General features: G+C 45.0%; 1 protein-coding gene across 5 annotated transcripts in view; it reads right to left on the bottom strand.

Moving 5' to 3' along the window:
* Nucleotides 1-20900, bottom strand: part of KCNK10 (potassium two pore domain channel subfamily K member 10) — a 387448-nt gene that overhangs the window by 28572 nt on the left and 337976 nt on the right. For all 5 annotated transcript variants that reach the window (XM_069637940.1, XM_069637943.1, XM_069637941.1 and 2 more), the window contains one exon: nucleotides 15744-15930. In XM_069637940.1, coding sequence (XP_069494041.1) covers nucleotides 15744-15930 — 187 coding nt within the window. The remainder of the gene's footprint in view (nucleotides 1-15743; nucleotides 15931-20900) is intronic.

The raw sequence follows: 20900 nt of genomic DNA on the forward strand, positions 1-20900 counted from the left end.
GGCCCTCTGCAACACACTGGCCACTCACTTCACTGGAAAAACTCAGGACATGCTGAGCACCCTTTCGTCCCTCTCCCTTACCCACCCTCTGCCTCCTATGGCCTCCCATCCTCTCTCTCTGCCTTTCTCTCCTCCTTTTCTCCTGTCACACCTGATGAGGTCACCAGAGTTGTCCGCTACATGAAGGTCTTCTCCAAACAAGTCTCCTCCAGAACTATTAGGGACAACATTGGCTCTCTTGCCTCTGCACTTGCTGATTTCGGCAACCACTCTTTTGCTACTGGATCTTTCCCCTCCTCCCTCTAGCACTCCCTTCTGCGCCCCCTCCTGAAAAAACCTTCTGCAGACCCATCTTATCTAGCCAATTACCACCCCATTTCTATCACCCCCTTCTTTGGGAAACACTGAACTCATTGGTCGCCTCCACGAGCATCAATCTGGATTCCAGGCATCAAGAGGCACGGAAACTGCTCTTCTGAAAACACTGTCAGGAACTGCTTGCATCTCTGGATTCCATTTCTCCAGCTGTTCTCATTCTAATTGATCTCTTCTCTGCATTTGATATGGTCAACCACTCCATCTTCATAAAACGGCTCTAAATATGGTATCTCGGAGCGGGCACTGGACTGGCTGACCTCCTTCCTCAGTAACCGTCTGTCCAAGGTCATTCTGGACTCTCCCTCCACCTGCGATGTCCCCCAGGGCTCCAACCTTTCTTCTTGGATTTTTAACAACTATCTTGCCCTGCTTGCACACCTAATTTCCACCTTCTCCCCAAACGTGCATTGTTAAGCAGATGACACACAACTCTTCTTCAAACTTCCATCTGATCGTCTTCTCAATTCATCTATCATTCCTGACTGTGTATCTGCCATCCAATCCTGGTGGTTATATGTGATTTTACAGAATGGTACACTTCATCGATAAAGCGGTATTGCATCAGCAGGTGTAATTTCAATGTTTTTTTAATGAGTATATTGTACCCAAAAACTCATCAAAATGTATAGGGGGGTTGAAAAAGTGTATATAAGGGGTGGGGGGTTCTGGAATAGGTAAAAATATAATAGGTGATGGGGTGTTTGGGGAAGGACCCCCCCAAAAATAAAAATAAATCAATTTTGATTAGTTTTTTTCGGTAGAAAATACTAGTTAAGAAACCCATTGAAATTACACCCGTCGATGAAATGACATGGAACCATTTCATCGTGGTCAAAACACAAATTTATTTTTTGTTTTTTACATTTGGGTGGTCCCACACCAAACACCCCTATTTTCCACCATTATAATGCCAGCTGAACCCTATCCCAACCTATTTTAACCCCTTACTGCACAACCCTTTATATATTTATTTAATCTTTTCAGTGTTTTTCTGTGTTCTTGTCCGCTCTGTTATGTACCACTCTGTAATGTTTGCGATAAAATGACTGGATACCATCCTGGTGTACTTCCAATGATCTCTGCCTCAACGCCAGCAAGACTGAGATCATTCCTATCGAGACTTCTGCTCCCTCTTTCTCTCCCTCACTCTGGCCATCTTCTATGGGCTCTCCCCTTCTCCTTCATCTGAAGTCAGAAACCTTGGAGTCATCGACTCCTCTCTCTCCTTCATCCCTCATATTCAGGACCTTGCCAAGAAGTCCCACTTTCAACTCCACTTCCTCAAAAAGGATGCTTCTTTTTCTCACTTCTCCCAGAAGCTCAATGTCTCTAGAGCTCTGGTTCTCTCTCGGCTAGACTACTGCAATAGCCTTTACCTTAATCTACCCTCTTCCTCTCTACAATCCCTCACGCTAATCCAGAATAGTGCTGCAAGTCTTGTCCTTGGCTGCAAACCCAGGAACTGCATCTCTCCAGTGCTAAACACTCTCCATTGGCTCCTGGTTGCTGCAAGGATCAACTTAAAATCCCTCTGCATCACCCACAAGGCTTTCTGGGGCCGGGGACCGCCCTATCTGCAACTTGCTCTCACTAAATACTCTCCCTCCAGATCTTTACATTCCTCTGGCACCAACTCTCTGTGTGTTAAACACTTCACTAAACAGCAAGCTGGTGGCCCATCTCATTCCACAGCAGGCTCCCTCCTATGAACAACGTTGCAAGGCATTGGCACTAAAGCAAAAATTGCCAACATACTTGCACCAGAGAAATGTTTGCCCCAGTGCTAATAACGACCTCCAGCAGCTTTAGGGATAAAATTGTTCTGATGCAACATTGCACGCAGACCTAATCCTTCAGCTAAAGCAATTTTTCGGTATTTCTAATACCATGAACAATTGCATTTGCACTGGTGCAAAGTGTCTGCACTAAGGCCCCCGGGTGGTGAGTGAATTTCCTCAAATCGCAGCTTCTGCCTGCACGGAGCAATACTTGTGAAAGCTACACCACCGAGTGACCCCAGCACCCTCCATAGTCCCATGGATGTTGCAGCACGTTAGGTTGCGTGTACATGGACCTGCGCATAGAGGCATGTGCGGCTCTGTAAGGATGGTTCGACAGACAGCATTGTATATGTTCTTAGCCACCCGGTAAGCGTGTTATATGGACGAACATTCCCTGCACAGCGCACTTTCCCCTAAAAGACATAGGATTTCAGGGTTGGCATGTTCGAATACTAAACAGACACTGCTGGGTTTCATGCTTACCATGTGGCCCTGCAGATGTTTTGGGCTACAACTCCCATGATCCTCCCCTGACTATGGTGGTTAGGGCGGATGGGAGTTGAAGCTCAAAAAATTTGGCAGACCACATAATGAATAACCGTGGCTGAATGTTGCAAATCTGGTGCCAGAACTTGATGCATATGTAAAGATTTTCTGAAGTACAACAAAGTAGTTGCTTCTTCTAAATTTGTGTATTCCATAGTTATCAAAACAATCCAGGAGTGGTTCCTATTTTTTCATTGGCACAAGAATGTCCATAAGCGCTACAATACTGGACAAAGCTGTATGCATGTGAGGTGAGCTTACGCCGTCCCATCTCCAAAAAGTGACACGTGCTGAGGATCTGTGCTCAGGCCTTCCTCCTTCCGTAGCTAATTCTCACTTTGAGAAACTGCTTCTTCTAGGCTGAACACTATTTTTCTGCGCGCTTCCTTGGCGTTCCACTGACACCTGTTGGTACGGATTATGATAAACCCTCATGCTCCCGTCCTTCGCCAAGGCACCCCGTAATCATAAAATGCCCCACAGCAATCCCAAAGATCAAGCCCTAAAGCCCAAAGCCCATACATACATGCCTCCTCTTCCGAGAACCCAGGTGGGGAGCATGGATCATGCCTTGGAAGTCCCACCAGGTCTGCAGGTTCTCAAGACGCAGCGCGTTACCGTTGCATCCCTGAAGGTAACAAGCAACGCTGGCACTGAGTACTCCCTCTGTCTTCCGCAGTCCATGCATCTGCAATGGATGATGCTGTAACCCCAGCATGAAGCGACATGTTGCCCAAGGAAGCCCACCTGGCAGTACACATTCAAACAAGACCGCCACAGTGGGTAGCTGTCTTTTGAACATTGGCTAAGGGCAGGCACCCTCAACGTGCACGAGAGCCAGGGCAGTTAATGTCTACAAGACCAAGTCTTCCTCTAGGAATTTAGTCATTTTCAGAATTGAATTTTTATATTCCTTTGGTTATTACTAGTCAAGAAAAAGAATGATTATGTATTGACTTAATTTTATTTTAATTTTATTAAGAGAATTTTTAGAGTGTGGATCTTCTCAAAAAATGATTTCTGGAACGCTTACAGCATTTCACATTCAACACATTATCAGAAATTTTAAAGAGAAGAAGGTGCAATCCACCAGCTCAAGTAAAGATAGAGTACAATACAACAATCCATCAACTCAGGTAAAGATAGAGTACAATACACCAATCCATCAACTCAAATAAAGATAGAGTACAATACAACAATCCATCAACTCAAGTAAAGATAGAGTACAATACACATATCCACCAACTCAGGTAAAGATAGAGTACAATACAACAATCCATCAACTCAAATAAAGATAGAGTACAATACAACAATCCATCAACTCAAATAAAGATAGAGTACAATACAACAATCCACCAACTCAAGTAAAGATAGAGTACAATACACATATCCACCAACTCAGGTAAAGATAGAGTACAATACACCAATCCATCAACTCAAATAAAGATAGAGTACAATACAACAATCCATCAACTCAAATAAAGATAGAGTACAATACAACAATCCACCAACTCAAGTAAAGATAGAATACAATACAACAATCCATCAACTCAAGTAAAGATAGAGTACAATACAACAATCCATCAACTCAAGTAAAGATAAAGTAAAATACAACAATCCATCAACTCAAGTAAAGATAGAGTAGAATACAACAATCCATCAACTCAAGTAAAGATAGAGTACAATACACATATCCACCAACTCAGGTAAAGATAGAGTACAATACACCAATCCATCAACTCAAATAAAGATAGAGTACAATACAACAATCCATCAACTCAAGTAAAGATAGAGTACAATACACATATCCACCAACTCAGGTAAAGATAGAGTACAATACACCAATCCATCAACTCAAATAAAGATAGAGTACAATACACCAATCCATCAACTCAGGTAAAGATAGAGTACAATACACCAATCCATCAACTCAAATAAAGATAGAGTACAATACAACAATCCACCAACTCAAGTAAAGATAGAGTACAATACAACAATCCACCAACTCAAGTAAAGATAGAGTACAATACAACAATCCATCAACTCAAGTAAAGATAGAGTACAATACACATATCCACCAACTCAGGTAAAGATAGAGTACAATACACCAATCCATCAACTCAAGTAAAGATAGAGTACAATACACATATCCACCAACTCAGGTAAAGGTAGAGTACAATACACCAATCCATCAACTCAGGTAAAGATAGAGTACAATACACATATCCACCAACTCAGGTAAAGATAGAGTACAATACACCAATCCATCAACTCAAGTAAAGATAGAGTACAATACAACAATCCATCAACTCAAGTAAAGATAGAGTACAATACACATATCCACCAACTCAGGTAAAGATAGAGTACAATACACCAATCCATCAACTCAGGTAAAGATAGAGTACAATACACATATCCACCAACTCAGGTAAAGATAGAGTACAATACACCAATCCATCAACTCAAGTAAAGATAGAGTACAATACAACAATCCATCAACTCAGGTAAAGATAGAGTACAATACAACAATCCATCAACTCAAGTAAAGATAGAGTACAATACAACAATCCATCAACTCAAGTAAAGATAGAGTACAATACAACAATCCACCAACTCAAGTAAAGATAGAGTACAATACAACAATCCATCAACTCAAGTAAAGATAGAGTACAATACAACAATCCATCAACTCAAGTAAAGATAGAGTACAATACAATATTGGGAATTTCCATTTCTCGTCCCTTTTCGGAACAAGATCGGACTGTCGCGGGCAGATGGTAATATCGTCCCTAACCTCATACTCTGGAACACATTGATTACAGGACAATAGGACGGGGGCCTGGAATACATCACCCAGATGATATATTTTACAAACCCTAAATCTCTGGCGCATTACCCAGATTGCATATTATAGAAACCCAAAATCCCTGACTACATTACCTAGTTTGCATATCCTAGAAACCCTAAATCCCTGACTACATTACCCAAATTGCATATTTTAGAAACCCTAAATCCCTGACTACATTACCCAGTTTGCATATCCTAGAAACCCTAAATCTCTGACTACATTACCCAGATTGCATATGTTACAGACCCTTAATCTCTGACTACATTACCCAGATTACATATTTTAGAAACCCTATATCCCCTGACTACCTTATCCAGACTACATATCCTAGAAACCCTAAATCTCTGACTAAATTACCCAGCAAAACTGAAATCTTAGACCACATTGCACAGATCACCGAAAATTGTGGTTATAGCTGCCATTTTCAGACTAAAAAGTATTTCAACACTGGCTTTTACAGATGAATACCTGAGGAATACCTCAAAACATTAAGGACTGTGTTTCTCAAGAATTGATTGACTTAATACAACCATAGCATCACCATACAAGCCAATGAAATAGTTGCATGATTGGGGACATTCCTTAAAGGTAAGGATGGTGGTACCCATCAAACACTCTTCTTTGATGCAATGATATGATATGATGTGGCATTTATAACGCACCTGTACACTAGTGTTTCTAGGCGCTATGATGGGGGGATTCTATTCTGTGAAGGACATCACAGCTTTTGGCTCTTGAGAACTCATTTAGAACGACCCTGGACAGTACCGTGCTGAAGAAGCCCAAAAAATGAAGTAGAACACCTACCAGAATAATTAAGGAATGATTAGAAAAAAACATAAACCAGCAGAACCTTTGAGTCAAGGCCTCGCAGCTATGTCTTGAACATTTCTGGAACGTACAAAGACTCTTGGCTAATTCCAAGACAGCATCGATTAGACAGCATCGCTTCTAGAGAATTACCAAGGGAAAACCATCTCGCCACAGGAGTTGCTTGGAAAAAGTATGAGCATTGACTGAAGGATAATGATATGTCATTTATAATGCACTTTCACGAAAGTGCTTTACACGAAACATATTTACATAAAATATCACCCAACTGAAGTTGGTACTCATTTGTCGACCTCCGAAAGAGGAAAGGCTAAATTGGCCTTGCCGGGATTCGAACCTGCGACCCGCAAATCACACAAAATCACAGCAGCGATTGCTCAACACGCTGAGCTATCTTACCGGCTTGAAGCATTGAAGAATCCTTGTAAAGTCACAGTGAGCCTGGATGATCCACTGGCTGTCACCGTGCAGACCATTCACTTGTGGGTGGTCTGGGTGCCAACTTGGTACCGGACTGTGAAGAGACTACACCTGAATCGTGACTGCCAAAATATTTATCAGTCCACACTTTGGTTACTGTCTAGTTCAGGGGTCTGGCATCTGTGGCTCTCTAGATGTTTTGGACTATAACTCCCATGTTCCTAATGACTATAATGGCTAGGACTGATGGGAGTTGTAGTTCAAAACATCTGGAGAACCAAAGGTTTCAAACCCCTAGTCTGGTTGTAGACTTATCTGTGCTTAGAGTGATAGGACAAGACATTATCAAAAGCTTTAGGTGGAAAAAGTATGAAGGATATTTCTGTACTTTGCTTTATAAATATATTATTGCTAATGGTCTAGGCATAGTCACATCATCTCTATTCAATGACTTTTATAATCCACATGTACTATTATGCTGTAACCTGACACCGCCCATCTACAACCTTTGCCTCGCTAGACTTTCTGGACTGCAACTCCCATCAGCTCCAGCCAGCAGACCAAATGGTGAGGGATCACGGGAGACCTAGTCCAAAACAGCTGGAGAGTCACAGGTTGCAGAGCCCCCATCCAGGAGACAACAGCCTGAGCATTCAGCCTCACCAGCAAATGGCGAATCAAGAGTCCTTGCAAACCCCTCAACTTGAGCTTTGATTGAGTTCCATTCACAGGTGCATCAGACATTTTAACGAGGACCACAGTTGGACCGCCTCAAATCTCTCTGTGACTTACAATCCTACTCTCGGTGGTGTCACACAAAACTCTGAGATTTGTTTTGAGGGTGGAATAGTTGTTTTTCAGTATTAGGAGTAAGTTTTGGGGAGACACCTTTTTTAAGGTTACCATAGCTGTGGTACCGAGTGTGGCATGGAGCACCCATCACACGCTCATCCAAATAGATGAGTCAGGACCTGAGGCAGGGGTAGACAGGGTAGGGCCTGACCGGGCAAGGCCTACCCAAAATCTATATGTGCCAACTCAGCAGCAGTGTGTGGGCATTTACAGATGTTAATGTCACTGCGGTGGGCCCATCTACATTTGCTTTGGGCCCCACTTGTTAGGCAATCCTGGCTATGCCTCTGGTCAGGACTCGAGGCATGTGCAATGTCCACAAGGGCCTGCCACTGAGAGCATGCAGCCATACCTGTGTGATAGCCTGGATGAAAAGACTCGGTGCATTGCGGTAAAACGAGACAACAGTTTCTCTGCAAGCGCTAAAAGCACGCCTTTGGCATGAAGAATAATCTCAAAGGCTGTATAAACTTTTATTTGTCCATAAAGGCGCGGAAGCCAAGTAATAACATCAATGCTGGGATCAACCCTACAAATAATAGTAGCAACTGTTAACTACCTAAGAACAGGCAAGTACTCCCAATGAAAAATAGGACTCAAAACACATAGGAGCCTGCACAGTGCTTCCACCGACGCAGCACCAGGGATGTCTTCCAAACAGTGGCTTCAGCCGAGCAGGGCCATAGGAAAGAGCTCCGATTTTATAATTGCCTGATCTTAAGAAAGAAAATATGCATCTTGATAATATCAAGAACAAGTATCAGCCGAACAACAGAACTGAGCCCCCTGCTGTTCTTGTAAAGTGTGTTCAAGGGCCGCGCCTGGCAACGGCGTGATTTTTTAATAGGCGCTGAGCCAGACCAATAATTAAGTTTACATGACACTGAGCTGGAAGCAAGGCACCCTTTATTTGCTGCGCGGGGGGAGCACACCCTGAGCGCACCTTGAGCCGGCGCTGGTTTTCCAATATAAAAGCATAAACAATTGGCTTTGTCCATGCTCGTTAGTCTCGGAGTCGTGGATCTCATGAGGCCCCCACTCACGTATCTCCCTTTCCCTATACCTTCTGCGCTCCAGTTCAGACTTGCGCGCTTGAAGGATGCATTTGGCCCTCACAGTGGGCCACTTATTATGGCTGAGCACGAGCCTTCGTGCCAGGCGAGGCAGACAGCGGGTACCCAGACAGTCGCAAAGGCTAATCACTCCGCAGCATGACTCATCTTCCCTCTTCGCTTCTGAGCCATGTTCCGGCTGGGTGGCTCTGCAAGGAACAGGCTTTAAATTTCCTCTGGCACTGGCGTTAGCACCGATCAATCTTTGGGCCATCGCGCACTCATGATTTGTGGCGATGATGCACCTGATTCATTCCTTTGCGCCACCTTCCAAATGCAAAGCGTTCCAGAAAATTGTCCTAAAAGGGCCAGTGCTATTGTATACATAGCTTTTCCAACCCAAAAGAAGGGCAATTGTCTGGAGCGAAAGGCTTGCATTTGGGTTAATTTGCATACCCACAGTGCTTTGCACATGTGGCTCCGAACTGGAGGTGAACTACTAGTGATGGCTACTCTGTGGCATGTGCAACTTGACTGAAATGGCTTATTCTACTTTCGAATTTCAGGTGGCATCGTGTTTATCAAACCTTTTTAAATGCACCATAACTTTGCTGGTATTTATAGAGAGAGTGTTCAGTTTTGTTGCACTGTGGTAGCCAATAGAAAGTGTTGCTCCAAAAAAGACAACACAATGATATCTTAGGCTAACAATGTCATTTATTTGCAAACTTTTGTAATTTTCGAATTATATCATGTTTAGGGGTGGGGTTTGGGTATGTAGGGAGGTGGGCATTGGGGCCCGTAACAGAAATAAATGCAGGTTATCCAAAGCCGCACTAAATGAATCCACCAAATGTAAAACAACCTATTGAGGATCGTTTTAATCATATAAATCCATGCTATTTATAAAATCTATAAAGCGCATCCTGACCCAAAGGTAGCGGAACGTGAACAATAAAATCTCAAATCGAGAATTTGGACCTAGCAAGAACAGCATTCAATCAAAACAGCAATAACATAAAAATCCAGAGCAGTGGTAAACAGAATGGGCCTCATTGCATGGAAGGCGGTAAGGGTTAACGGTCACCGGTAATGGTACCGGTGACCGTTTACCCTTACCACCTGATTACGAGGTCCCTTTGTGGGTTGGTACTTTAACGCCTGCTTTTTAGCAGGCGTTAAAAACCAACCCGCAAAGGGACCAGGGAGCTAATTACGGTACTGCAATTTGCGGTACCGTAATTAGCACCTTCCCCATTCCCATTATGCCCTAGGGGGCAAAAATGGGAATGGGGAAGGGCAATGGGGGAAGGGGGAATTACTGCCCCGCCAACCTTGGAATAGGGCGGTAATTCCCCTTTCCTCCAAGGCGGTGCCGGTATTTTACCGGCATGGACCAAGGTGCTAATAGCACTGTGTAATGAGGCCCAAGGAGTTTTAAAGACTTTACAAAAAGCCACGAAAATGGGGAGCAAACAGATGGGCGGTGGGGGGCATTTCATGACCAGGCCGTAGCAAAAGGAAAAGATTGGGCAGTACGTTACTTTTTGCGACAAAAAAGGTATGTGCAGCACAATAGGCCAGTAACATTGGTCAAAATGTTCGCCTGCACAGAGCACTATATCCGACTGATACCAGAAGATCCAACTGGCCCAATTCGCCCCAACAAGACTGGCCCAGGCTAGCATTTTGGCCCAGCCTGTCAGTCATTGCCGTATAGGCCAGTCTGAGCCTGCAAATCGAAGGTCTAACGCTGACCGCAGACGTTAAATCGAAAAACGCTGTCTCATCACAGGGGAGCAGCCATCTGAGAGCACTAGAAAATATTTCCTTTCTTGCCAAAAAATGAGACATGCTACACAAAAACACCGCAAACACGACCGCCAACACGAAACAATCTGGAATCTCTTCAGTACACAACCATCATTTCTGTATTATTTGATGTACTGAAGGGTATTTAACTTGGCAATGGGTGTCTCACTCTCATGTTTAGCGTACTCTCCTGTCTGCGCGATACAGAAAAGATTACTGGTATTGGGGATCACCTCTCGCCTGGACCGTGAGCCGAGCCACCATTGGCAGTGGAGCAAGTTATATGTGGCCCACTACTGGAACATCAATCTCTCACCGCTCCCCCATGCTCTCCATTGCCCAATATTGCCTACAATCTTCTTACAGGAACCCTTGATTGCTTTACAAGGGGGAAACGAATCAGGGGTTCTATGTCATATCATCGATAGGCATTTTTACAACAGATGTTTTTATGAATGCAGTTTACCGGAAAAAGTCAACATTTAAAAACATTTTTTTAAGGGACTGTTCCCTCCCCAAACTGACCTCCCCCACCTATTTTTAACTGTCTCTGACCCCCCTACCCCTTATCTGCTCTTCCCCCCCAAAGAATTTCGATGATTTCTTTCGGCAAAGTGTTTTCGTAAAAATACCCGCCGAAAAAAACAACTGTCGATGAAACGACGTTGTACCACATCAGCAGAGGTTTTTTGTTTTTTTAATAAGGGGAGAGGTGTCTAGCGCAAGGCATTACTAGACGCCTGCTCATGTCACCACCAAGGAGACATTGCCAAGCTCGTCAAACAAGCACGGCTCAATTGCCATGGAACAGGGAAAACAAAATACATCCCAGTTTTTCAACAGAAGCAAATTATTGCAGTGTTGTACTGATGATGCCCGGTGCCTTTTTCTGGCTAATTAGCACAAGGGCTAACATACCTGCCAACCGTTTGAGTTGCCAATGCGGGTGAACAAAGACGATTTTGTTTGTGGCATGGGAGTGCATACTACCAATGGGGTGGCAAGGGGATTGGCAGGTGAGTGAACTGACTCTATGGTGGGTGTCAGCCTCCAGTAGCTGGAACGTTGGCAAGTATTTGGTAATGAGGAACGCAGCATGGCAAGACGCTTGAGAAGGAGCTTATGCTTTGAAGATGGCCAAAGTCTGAGGAGCGAGGTGTGCGATGGCTTAGAAATCACAATAGTCAGGCTAAAAAACAAGGATATGTTTCTCTACCAGGAAACATAAAAAAACCCGACAATGTTAAACTCTCAAGGACATAGATCAGTAGACTAAAAATACTTAATTACCCCCTGTTCAATGGTGTATATTTGAATAGGATTTAAACAGTGGTTGCCAGCAGATGGAGAGTTAGTGGAAATTGACCAGCTGCCAATGAGTAGCTCTGTAGCCACCTTAAGCAGTTCCACCCTCCCAAAAGCGCCAGAGCAAGATCAACATTTTAAAAGTGAAAAGAAAATTACAGGCATAGGGCCTCTTTATACGGTAGGCGGTAAGGGTTAACGGTCACTGGTAAGGGTACCGGTGACCGTTAACCCTTACCGCCTTATTACGAGGTCCCTTTGCGGGTCGGTACGTTAAAGCCTGCTTTAGCAGGCGTTAAAAAACGAACCCGCAAAGGGACCAGGGTGCTAATTACGGTACTGCAATTTGTGGTACCGTAATTAGCACCTTCCCCATTCCCATTATGCTCTATGGGGCAAAAATGGGAATGGGGAAGGGCAATGGAGGAAGGGGGAATTACCGCCCTGCCAACCTTGGAATAGGGCGGTAATTCCCCTTTCCTCCATAGCGGTACCGGTAATTTACCGGCATGGACCAAGGTGCTATTAGCACCTTGGTTTACCGTCTTCTGTGTAATGAGGCCCATAATATTTAGGTACATTCAGACGGAGTCCTCTTTCTTTAACTACAACTGACAATATATTGCAAGAAATACCCTCCAGCTACAGAGTCCTTTCTCTGTGTTCATCGTTGACATACACAGCATGAGGTGCAAGAGGGCACACAGGCAAGAATCGAAAGGAAAAAACTAAATGTCAGGGGATTAGGAAGAAGAGGAAGACTTGAGGATAGGTGGGGCGACCTGGGGGAAAAATAAGCAAATGATTGTGTGGCTGTACTGCCACACAAGATTAGGGTGTGCTCATTTGAGATTTTAACAAACACCAGCCGTGAGAAAGGTTTTTCCTCAGAAAGTGCCAGTGGAGGAAGGGAAACTCTCTCTAAATTAAATGTATCATTACATTATTATCAACCACTTTGCAGTAGCTCCTTTGATTCCTGTATGCATTGGCCATGCCCAGTGAACAATGTGTACAGTGAATGGCATTAGATCAAGCCCTGGTGGCCTCAAACTGACCCAATGTGCCCATGGGTGAGGGTTGACAGTGACCAAGCATATCAACAGTGCCAGGGAAAATATAAGTACCAGGTCGGCAGACCCAGATCTCGGTCCACCAACATGAAAGGTGTCTGTAGTTCTGGAGTGGCACCTGTGAGCCTTATTGCCAAATCTATTCGTAATTAAATGCAAAATATGTCCCTCTAACACAGGGGTCTGCAACCTTTGGCCCTCCAGATGTTTTGCACTACAACTCCCACTAGCCACATCAATGGTGAGCGATCATGGGAGTCGCCGCAGGTTGCAAGCACCTGCTCTAACATGTTTTTCGCTGTATATGTAGCATACAATCCGAGTATCAGCAGTCAAGTCCATGGATCAAGATGGCGGCTCTTTCAAAAACGGCCAGTCCATTTCTAATGAATCATCATTTTAATTAACCAGTCAGATTGCGTTTTACTACCTCTCGGGTCTGAAGACAGGAACTGGAGACTTAAATCAACCAACGAGGTGTCAACTACTCGATTTTGGCCTTTCTAGGCCACTTTTTTTGTGGAGGGATTTTCAGTAGACCAAGAGAAGATTGTTCAGGGGGAGCAGAGGGGAGCACCTGTAGAGTTTGAGTGTACATCCTGCCATCTGTTTTTGGTATGTGTGGGAGCAAAACCTCCCTGCAAGAGCTAACATTTAACATATAACTTTTGGGATCCATTGTAACGTATCCCTCCTGGAAAAACCTCCCCCACAAAACGTTCCCAAGACATTTTGAGCCAGATTTATATTATTATTTGGAAGCATTTGTACAGATGTGTCAAAGGTTGTCAAGGCTGTAGGTATATCAAAAAATGGGGTGTCCAAAATTAGCACAAGTACAGTTTCCATTGCCAACTCTGTGATGCATATATACATGCAGTTGGATAGATGGACGGATAGGGTGGATGGTGGATGGATGGATGGGTAGATCCGTGGATAGGTAGGTAGATATATGAATGGATAGCTACGTTGATAAATGGATAGGTGGGTAGGTAGATAGATGGATAGGTGCGTAGATAGATGGATAGGTAAGTAGATGGATAGATGGGTAGGTAGATAGACGGATAGGTAGGTAGATACATGGATAGATAGATGGATAGGTAGGTAGATACATGGACTGGTAGGTAGATGGATAGGTAGGTCGATAGATGGATAGGTTTATAGGTAGGTAGATATATGGACAGGTAGGTAGATAGGTGGATAGGTAGGTAGATAGATGGATAGGTAGATGGAGAGGTGGATTGGTAGATGGAGAGGTAGGGAGGTAGATGGATAGGTAGGCAGATTGGTAGGTAGGTAGATAGATGGGTAGGCGGGTAGATAGATAGATGGGTAGGTAGGTAGATAGATGGACAGGTAGGTAGATGGATAGGTAGATAGATAGGTAGATAGATGGACAGGTAGGTAGATGGATAGATAGGTAGGTAGGTAGATAGATGGATAGGTTGGTAGATAGATGGATAGGTAGGTTGATTGATAGCTAGGTAGATAGATGGATGGCTAGGTAGATAGGTTGGTAGATAGATGGATGGATAGGTAAGTACATAGATATATATAAAGACGGCTAGATAGCCAGACACAATTAATCATTTAAGTGTTTCCTACCACTTCTAAGCATAGTAAGGACACGAGTCCTTATTACCCCATTTCTTAAGGTACTTGATTTATCAGGTAATGTGCGTTTTCGTCACCGCGCAAAACAACTCCCAGGAGAACAATGCTATTGTTCACCCATTATCCAGCACTTTCCCCCACAGTCTAGGACTGGAGACGATTTATATAAATGTACTGTTCCTAGAATATGTTTTGAGGTCTGTTTAGTGAGACAAAAAGAAACCCACCTGGGAAAAATGAGGAAAAATGAAAGGGTATGCTTGCCCTGGTGCAGGAAACAAACTTGGGAAGTTCCGGCTGGACTGTGGGAGCCAGCTCGTGGTCTATCCACGCAGAGATGGAGAGAGGAATGGATAGGTTTTATATATTCGTTACTTGAGAGAAATACTGCGCACAGGATCTAGTGAACAGTAGGTGAAAGGTGAATGGTGGAGTTGGTGAGTGTGAGGTTGGTTTAGTAATTAGAGCCAGACTTCAGACAACACATAGATGTACATTGTGCACAGGGCCTTACATTACAGGTAATGCATGCAAGGTGATTGCCAGGATGCCTGGGGAATACAGTTGGGAGTGCTTCTGAGGCACCTGCCCTGTGTAAGAGTAGAATAAGCCATTTCAACCAAAAAGCACACATGCAACAGCGCCCCCAGTGGCCATCCCTGTATGTACACCTCCAGTTCTGATCCGCTGACCAATGCACTGTGGCTATGCAAATGAACTCTGTACTGATTTTAAAAATGTTCACAGGATTGTAGGTCCTATTGTCAGTGGGAGGCAGCTCAAGTACAATGGGAGGAAAAGTTTGAATAAACTAACTGAGACACAGCACTTGGCAGCTTACTAGCGGCAAAGCATGTGGAGGGGAAATGAGTCCTAGAATACGTTTAACAAAGCAACGGGCAGAGTTCCAACCATCTTGCTATCGGAAGATGGCATGTGGACCGATCAAGAGCAATCGAAGCTGCCCAACCATCTTGCTATCGGAAGATGGCATGTGGACCGATCAAGAGCAATCGAAGCTGCCCAACCATCTTGCTATCGGAAGATGGCATGTGGACCGATCAAGAGCAATCGAAGAGCTTGCAGAGGGCAACGTTTAGCACTTGTACAAGTGGTAGGGGAAATGAAATGTGGATCAGAAAGGCAGCCATATTGGATTGGTGACTGAATCTTCACCTTTTAAGAGAACGTGTCAGTAACAGCTTCAAAAACAAATCCCTAAATCACTCACCTGCTACAAAGTCGCCAAAGCCAATCGTTGTCAACGTCACCACCACAAAGTACAGGGAGTCCAGCGCAGTCCAGTCTTCGATCTGCTTGAAAATGAATGCGGGGATCGTCACAAACAGTACGCAGCCCGCCAGGATGAAGAGGATGGTCGAAATCACCCGGATCTTCGTCTGACTCACTTGTTTCTTCTGGGGGAACAAAAAAGCAACTTAGGTTTTTGTGCAGGATTTTTTTCTATTATTTTTCTACGCATTGCTCTGAATTATTCATCTTGCTTGGACTTGTCATGAGCGATCAAAATAAAGGTTTTCACGATTAATGGACTTATTTTGCAAAAGGCCATTCTTTAAGAATGTTATTTGTTTATTTAAAATGTACAGTTTTGCATTCCATAAATTCACTTATATCCCAAAGCACTTTGGGATTTCCCCGTTCATAGCGCAGAGGCAACCACTTAGGTTTGGCTTAGGTGGAAGCAGTACCGACCAGATCCAGTTTTCCAGGTTGGCTTACACCTGTTTCCGAAATGAATCATAACTACCACCTCCGATGTCTGTCCATTGAGGGCAACATTTACATGGAGTCCTGCGGAATCCGCATGCTTTTTGCAGGAATCCACAACAACGTTACCCCATCAAAATTGCATGCAGGTAGAGATGCTCTCAGATCTGTGAGTGGGTGCGTCCGGGGCTTTCATATATTATGCTCTGTGCCTCCACTCCGCCATCAGAAATCCCTCTAACTAGCACAGTGCCTAAAAAAATACAGGCATTGACGTATGCATGTATTTTACGCACCGTGCTCATCTTGCGCCACCGTAAAAATGCCTCCCAGTTGTGTTCTGTTGAGGAGTAATAAAAGTTAGGGAGTACCCTTAAGTAATACTATTGTATGGTTTCAAGATTTGTTTCTGTCGATAAAAAGATTCATTCACTGCCAATGATTAGTCTGTGATTTCTTAGCCTCTTGCAATACTTTGCTGATAGAAATATACATAGTTAGAAGTTCTGGTAAGACTGCATTTCATTGGAGCACACCTGCTTATAAACACGATTTCAACTGGAGCCAATCAGAGATGTCCAGGGATATCTTCTGATTTGGCCAAAGGAGCTAGTACACGATTCACAAAGCCGGAAGTTAGCCAAATCTGGAAATTCCTGGAACTTTTCTGTAATGCCATCGGGCAAATCTTTGAGAATCGCATTTGCACATGAGCATCACAGAGATGGACCGGGCACCTCCAGATTTGCTCCGGTTTTGCTTAAATGTTTCTCCGATTTGCTCCAGCACAAATCTTTGAGAATCATTCCCAATGCTTCTGCTTATATCTTGATTATATGGTGAAATCCCATTACAAAGGATTCCGGCGTGTCGGGTGGTGCCGTGGCAGAGTATGGGCGGTTGTGGGTGACCAAAACTTCTTATAATTTTTTAAAAATTTTTTAAGAGGGTCTATCTTGCTAAAAATACGATAGCAAAAAAGTAAACTGAATGATTGCATGTTTTTAGCTGTATTTCATCACAACATTAAGGGTCAGAGTAACAGAAACGTTTTACAATGGCACAATCCCATAGAAAAACATTCTGTGAAACAGGCCCTAAATTCTTGTCCAGAGGTCTTGGGAACACGCCGCTGTCTTCAGTTTCTAGGAATTGTCCATCATAAACCGGACGCAGAAAATGTCATTTTTTTCTGCCCTAGCTTCTTCATGACATGTTGTCAACAAAGATGAAAATGTTCAAAACTAAAGAACCGAGAACTTTGCAAGAAAATATAAAATGATTAGTTTAGTTGTATTGAATTGTGGAGATGTAAAGAATCTTAGCAGAGTGTGTTTATTGAAGAATATTTTGATGATGAATGAATTTTCATAGTTTTAAAATGATATGATTGTTTATTTTCTGTTTTAACCTTCTTTTTTTGTATTCCACATGTGTAAAAGTTCATATATTGAACGTAAGCAGAATAAAATAAAATAAAAATAAAAAAAAGAAAAAAAGCTTAAAAAGCCAATGTTATGGGGCAGAGCTAACCATGGCTAAGCATGGCCACTTTTAACTAACTCTACCGGTGAGCTCCGCTGCTGGGCCGATGGTTGATGGATCCAGACAGGGTCTCTGTCCGGAAATGATGACTGTCAGAGCCGGAAATTGAGCCTCTGCCGCTCCAGTTAAAGGTGCTGGCTAGTTTTGCTGCTGGTGTTGTTGCTTTGGGTTTATTGGACTTCCTAAAGGAGAGTGATGGTTTTCCAGACTTGGGTGTTCTTTGCTCACTGCTTCATAGAGAACCAGCCTGGGTAAGTGTTAGCATTCCAGTCAAGGGAGCAGACAGCATGATCAGTTGTTAGAGAAATCGACATGATATTGCTACTGGCCTGATGAACCTTCTGTCTAGTTCAGGGTTGTCCAACTCCAGGGGAAGAAACCTGGCAGGATTTCAGGATATCCCTCATTAATATTCATGACCACAAATGTGCACACATTTAGAACCATTGGATGCAAATTAATCTCATGCATATTAAGGGGGGGGATATCCTGAAAATCCAACATGGATCGGGGTCCTCGAGGCCTGGAGTTGGACAACCCTGTGTCTGGTTCTTGAGCATTCTACCAAATAAATCACTGTCAGCAAAGAAAGCCTTTGTGGGTAGAAGACATGGATAAATAATATATTTGGCATCTATTTGGTGACGGTGTAGGGGCCTCATTACGAGAAGCGCAGTAAAAACGGCGTCATTACCGGCATGCAGGAACTAGCGGGTCCGTGCTCATATGACGCCGTTAATAGCTGGTGATTAAGAGTGCGCGAGCGCGCGCGAACCCCCATGCTGGTAATGGCCATACCGCTATGGCGCTAAAGGCCCTCCAACCCCCCCCATAGCACCATCACGGGTCCCGCCAATACCGCCTCCCCCTAGGAGACACCCCTTAATACCAACCCGGTAATAACATCATGCTAATACCGGGCTCGTAATACCGGACCCAGAAGCAACGTCATCACGTCGGAACGGGAAATGCGCTGGCGGCCATCTTTAAAAACACAATCCATTGCAATCCTCCCAAACCACCAGTTGTGTTCAGGAGAGACCAGTGCCAATCCCTTCACCATGTCAAAGGCTACCAGGAAAACAACCCCCCGCCTGCACAAAAAGCGTTTTTTCAGACAATGAACTGAACATGCTGGCGGACACCCTTGCCGCTCATGCAGAGGAGATCAACCTGCAGAACCTGAAAAGGGAGGTGCAGCAGCGCAAAAAGGAGATCTGGGAGGAGGTAGCCTGCAAGGTCTCGGCAGTCGGCACCACCCCACGGACAGTGAAAGACTGTAAAAAGAGGTGGGACGACCACCGCCTCAGGGTAACAGAATATCCTGGCCAGCAATAGGAGGGAGGCCATGGCCACAGGCGGGGGTCCCCACTCACCTGCCAAACTGTCACGGTGGGAGGAGACGTGCAGCACGTTTATACAGATGGAGTCGATCGAGGGCTTCAGGGAGATGGAGACGGGTGCTGCAACATCTGGAGATGGAGGTGAGTGACCCTGCAGATCCCAGTAGGGGAAACCATGACGTAGCACAAGTGATGTCAAAGAGAGTCTAGGCAAGGCAATGCATGTCCCAACACACACATAGACATATCCTTGTTCAGATGGAGGCCCAAACCCTGCCACACTGAAATGCATGCTGAGTGCCAATCCCATTACCAACATACAGCCAACACACATGGACCGTGCCCATGTAATACATCACACAAACCCCAATACAATGGCATGCCACCTGCCATGCAGCAAATGCCAAAATGCCCCTTCATACTACCCTATGTCACACACCTGTAAGATATGAATGCATGATACATGAAAAACTCCACAGCACCATATGATGCATCTTGCATTTAACACCATCACTGATGCCCTGCATCTCTTCTACCCCCCAGGCACTGATGGAGAAGATGCCAGTGAGGAACCAACCACAAGGGCATCCACGTCCCGGCCGAAGACAACGGCCACCGACAAATCCACCTCCGGGGCAGCCTCGCTGCCCACACCAAAACCCAGGGCGAGTGGACAGGCCATGGCCGCACATGAGGGCCCCACATCAACGCCTGACACCGTGGACACAGAGCTGGCTACACCAGTGGAAGGCGAGGCCGTTGCCCCACTGAGCAACATAGATACTGCAGTGGAGGAGTTTGTGGACCAGGATGGACTGACCCATGTGCCATGTCCACGCTCCCCAAGCCCTGTGTCCACCCCCCAACCCCACACTCAGCCTTCACCCACCTGCAGCAGTGCCGATCCTTTGCTGCACGATTCGGACCTCAGCAGCCTCCCTGAGACCAGCACTGCCAATGAAGGCCCTGTCACAGCACCCTCGACCACTGCTGCTCCCACCACCAACCTTGAGGCACGGCTAGCGAGGGTGGAGGCTAGACAGGACTCTATGTTGGACCTTCTCTGACAATATGTCGCGGATGGGGAGGACACGAGGCGTGAGATTGCCCAGGCCATAGCGGTGACCACAGCCGCCATAGCGGCGAACACAGCCGCCGTCAAAGCCTCTGCATTGATGATGCAAGACAGTCTGGGGGCCGTCACGCAGGTCCTCACCTCCATCCTGCTGCACATGCAGCAGCCACAACCCGCACCAGCTGTGCAAATCACCATGGCTTCCACACCATTCACCACACCCGCTTCCTCTGCACCCACTTCCTCTGCACCCTCCAGCCCTGTGCGTCTAACAAGACGGAGTGCCAGGCACTCAGAAATGCTGCCCCCGGACATCAGGAAGTCCAGGAAATAGTGTGGGACAACTATGGGACTGGGTCAGATGGTGTCAGCGGCGTATGGGTGTATTAGGGGGAGTTCACTGGGGGGGTTTGGGAGTTCATTGGGGGGGTTTGGGAGTTCTTTGGGGGTTTTGGGAGTTCATTGTGGGGTTTTGGGAGTTCACTGAGGGGGTGGGGGGGTGCACTTTCTGCAGTTGATACCAATACACCCGTTGTGTTAAAAATCATTCAATGCCTGGACATTGATCATTCCGTATGTATCCATTTAATTTATGACGGTGCACAGTGCCCAACTCCCCACATTCCCTGTGTGCATGACCACATGGACACAGTCTACAATATGTCACTGACACATATCTATCAACGTCCCTGTG

The sequence above is a fragment of the Ambystoma mexicanum genome, chromosome 14 (assembly GCF_040938575.1).
Source record: "Ambystoma mexicanum isolate Mex_15411 chromosome 14, UKY_AmexF1_1, whole genome shotgun sequence".
Taxonomy (NCBI): Eukaryota; Metazoa; Chordata; class Amphibia; order Caudata; family Ambystomatidae; genus Ambystoma; species Ambystoma mexicanum.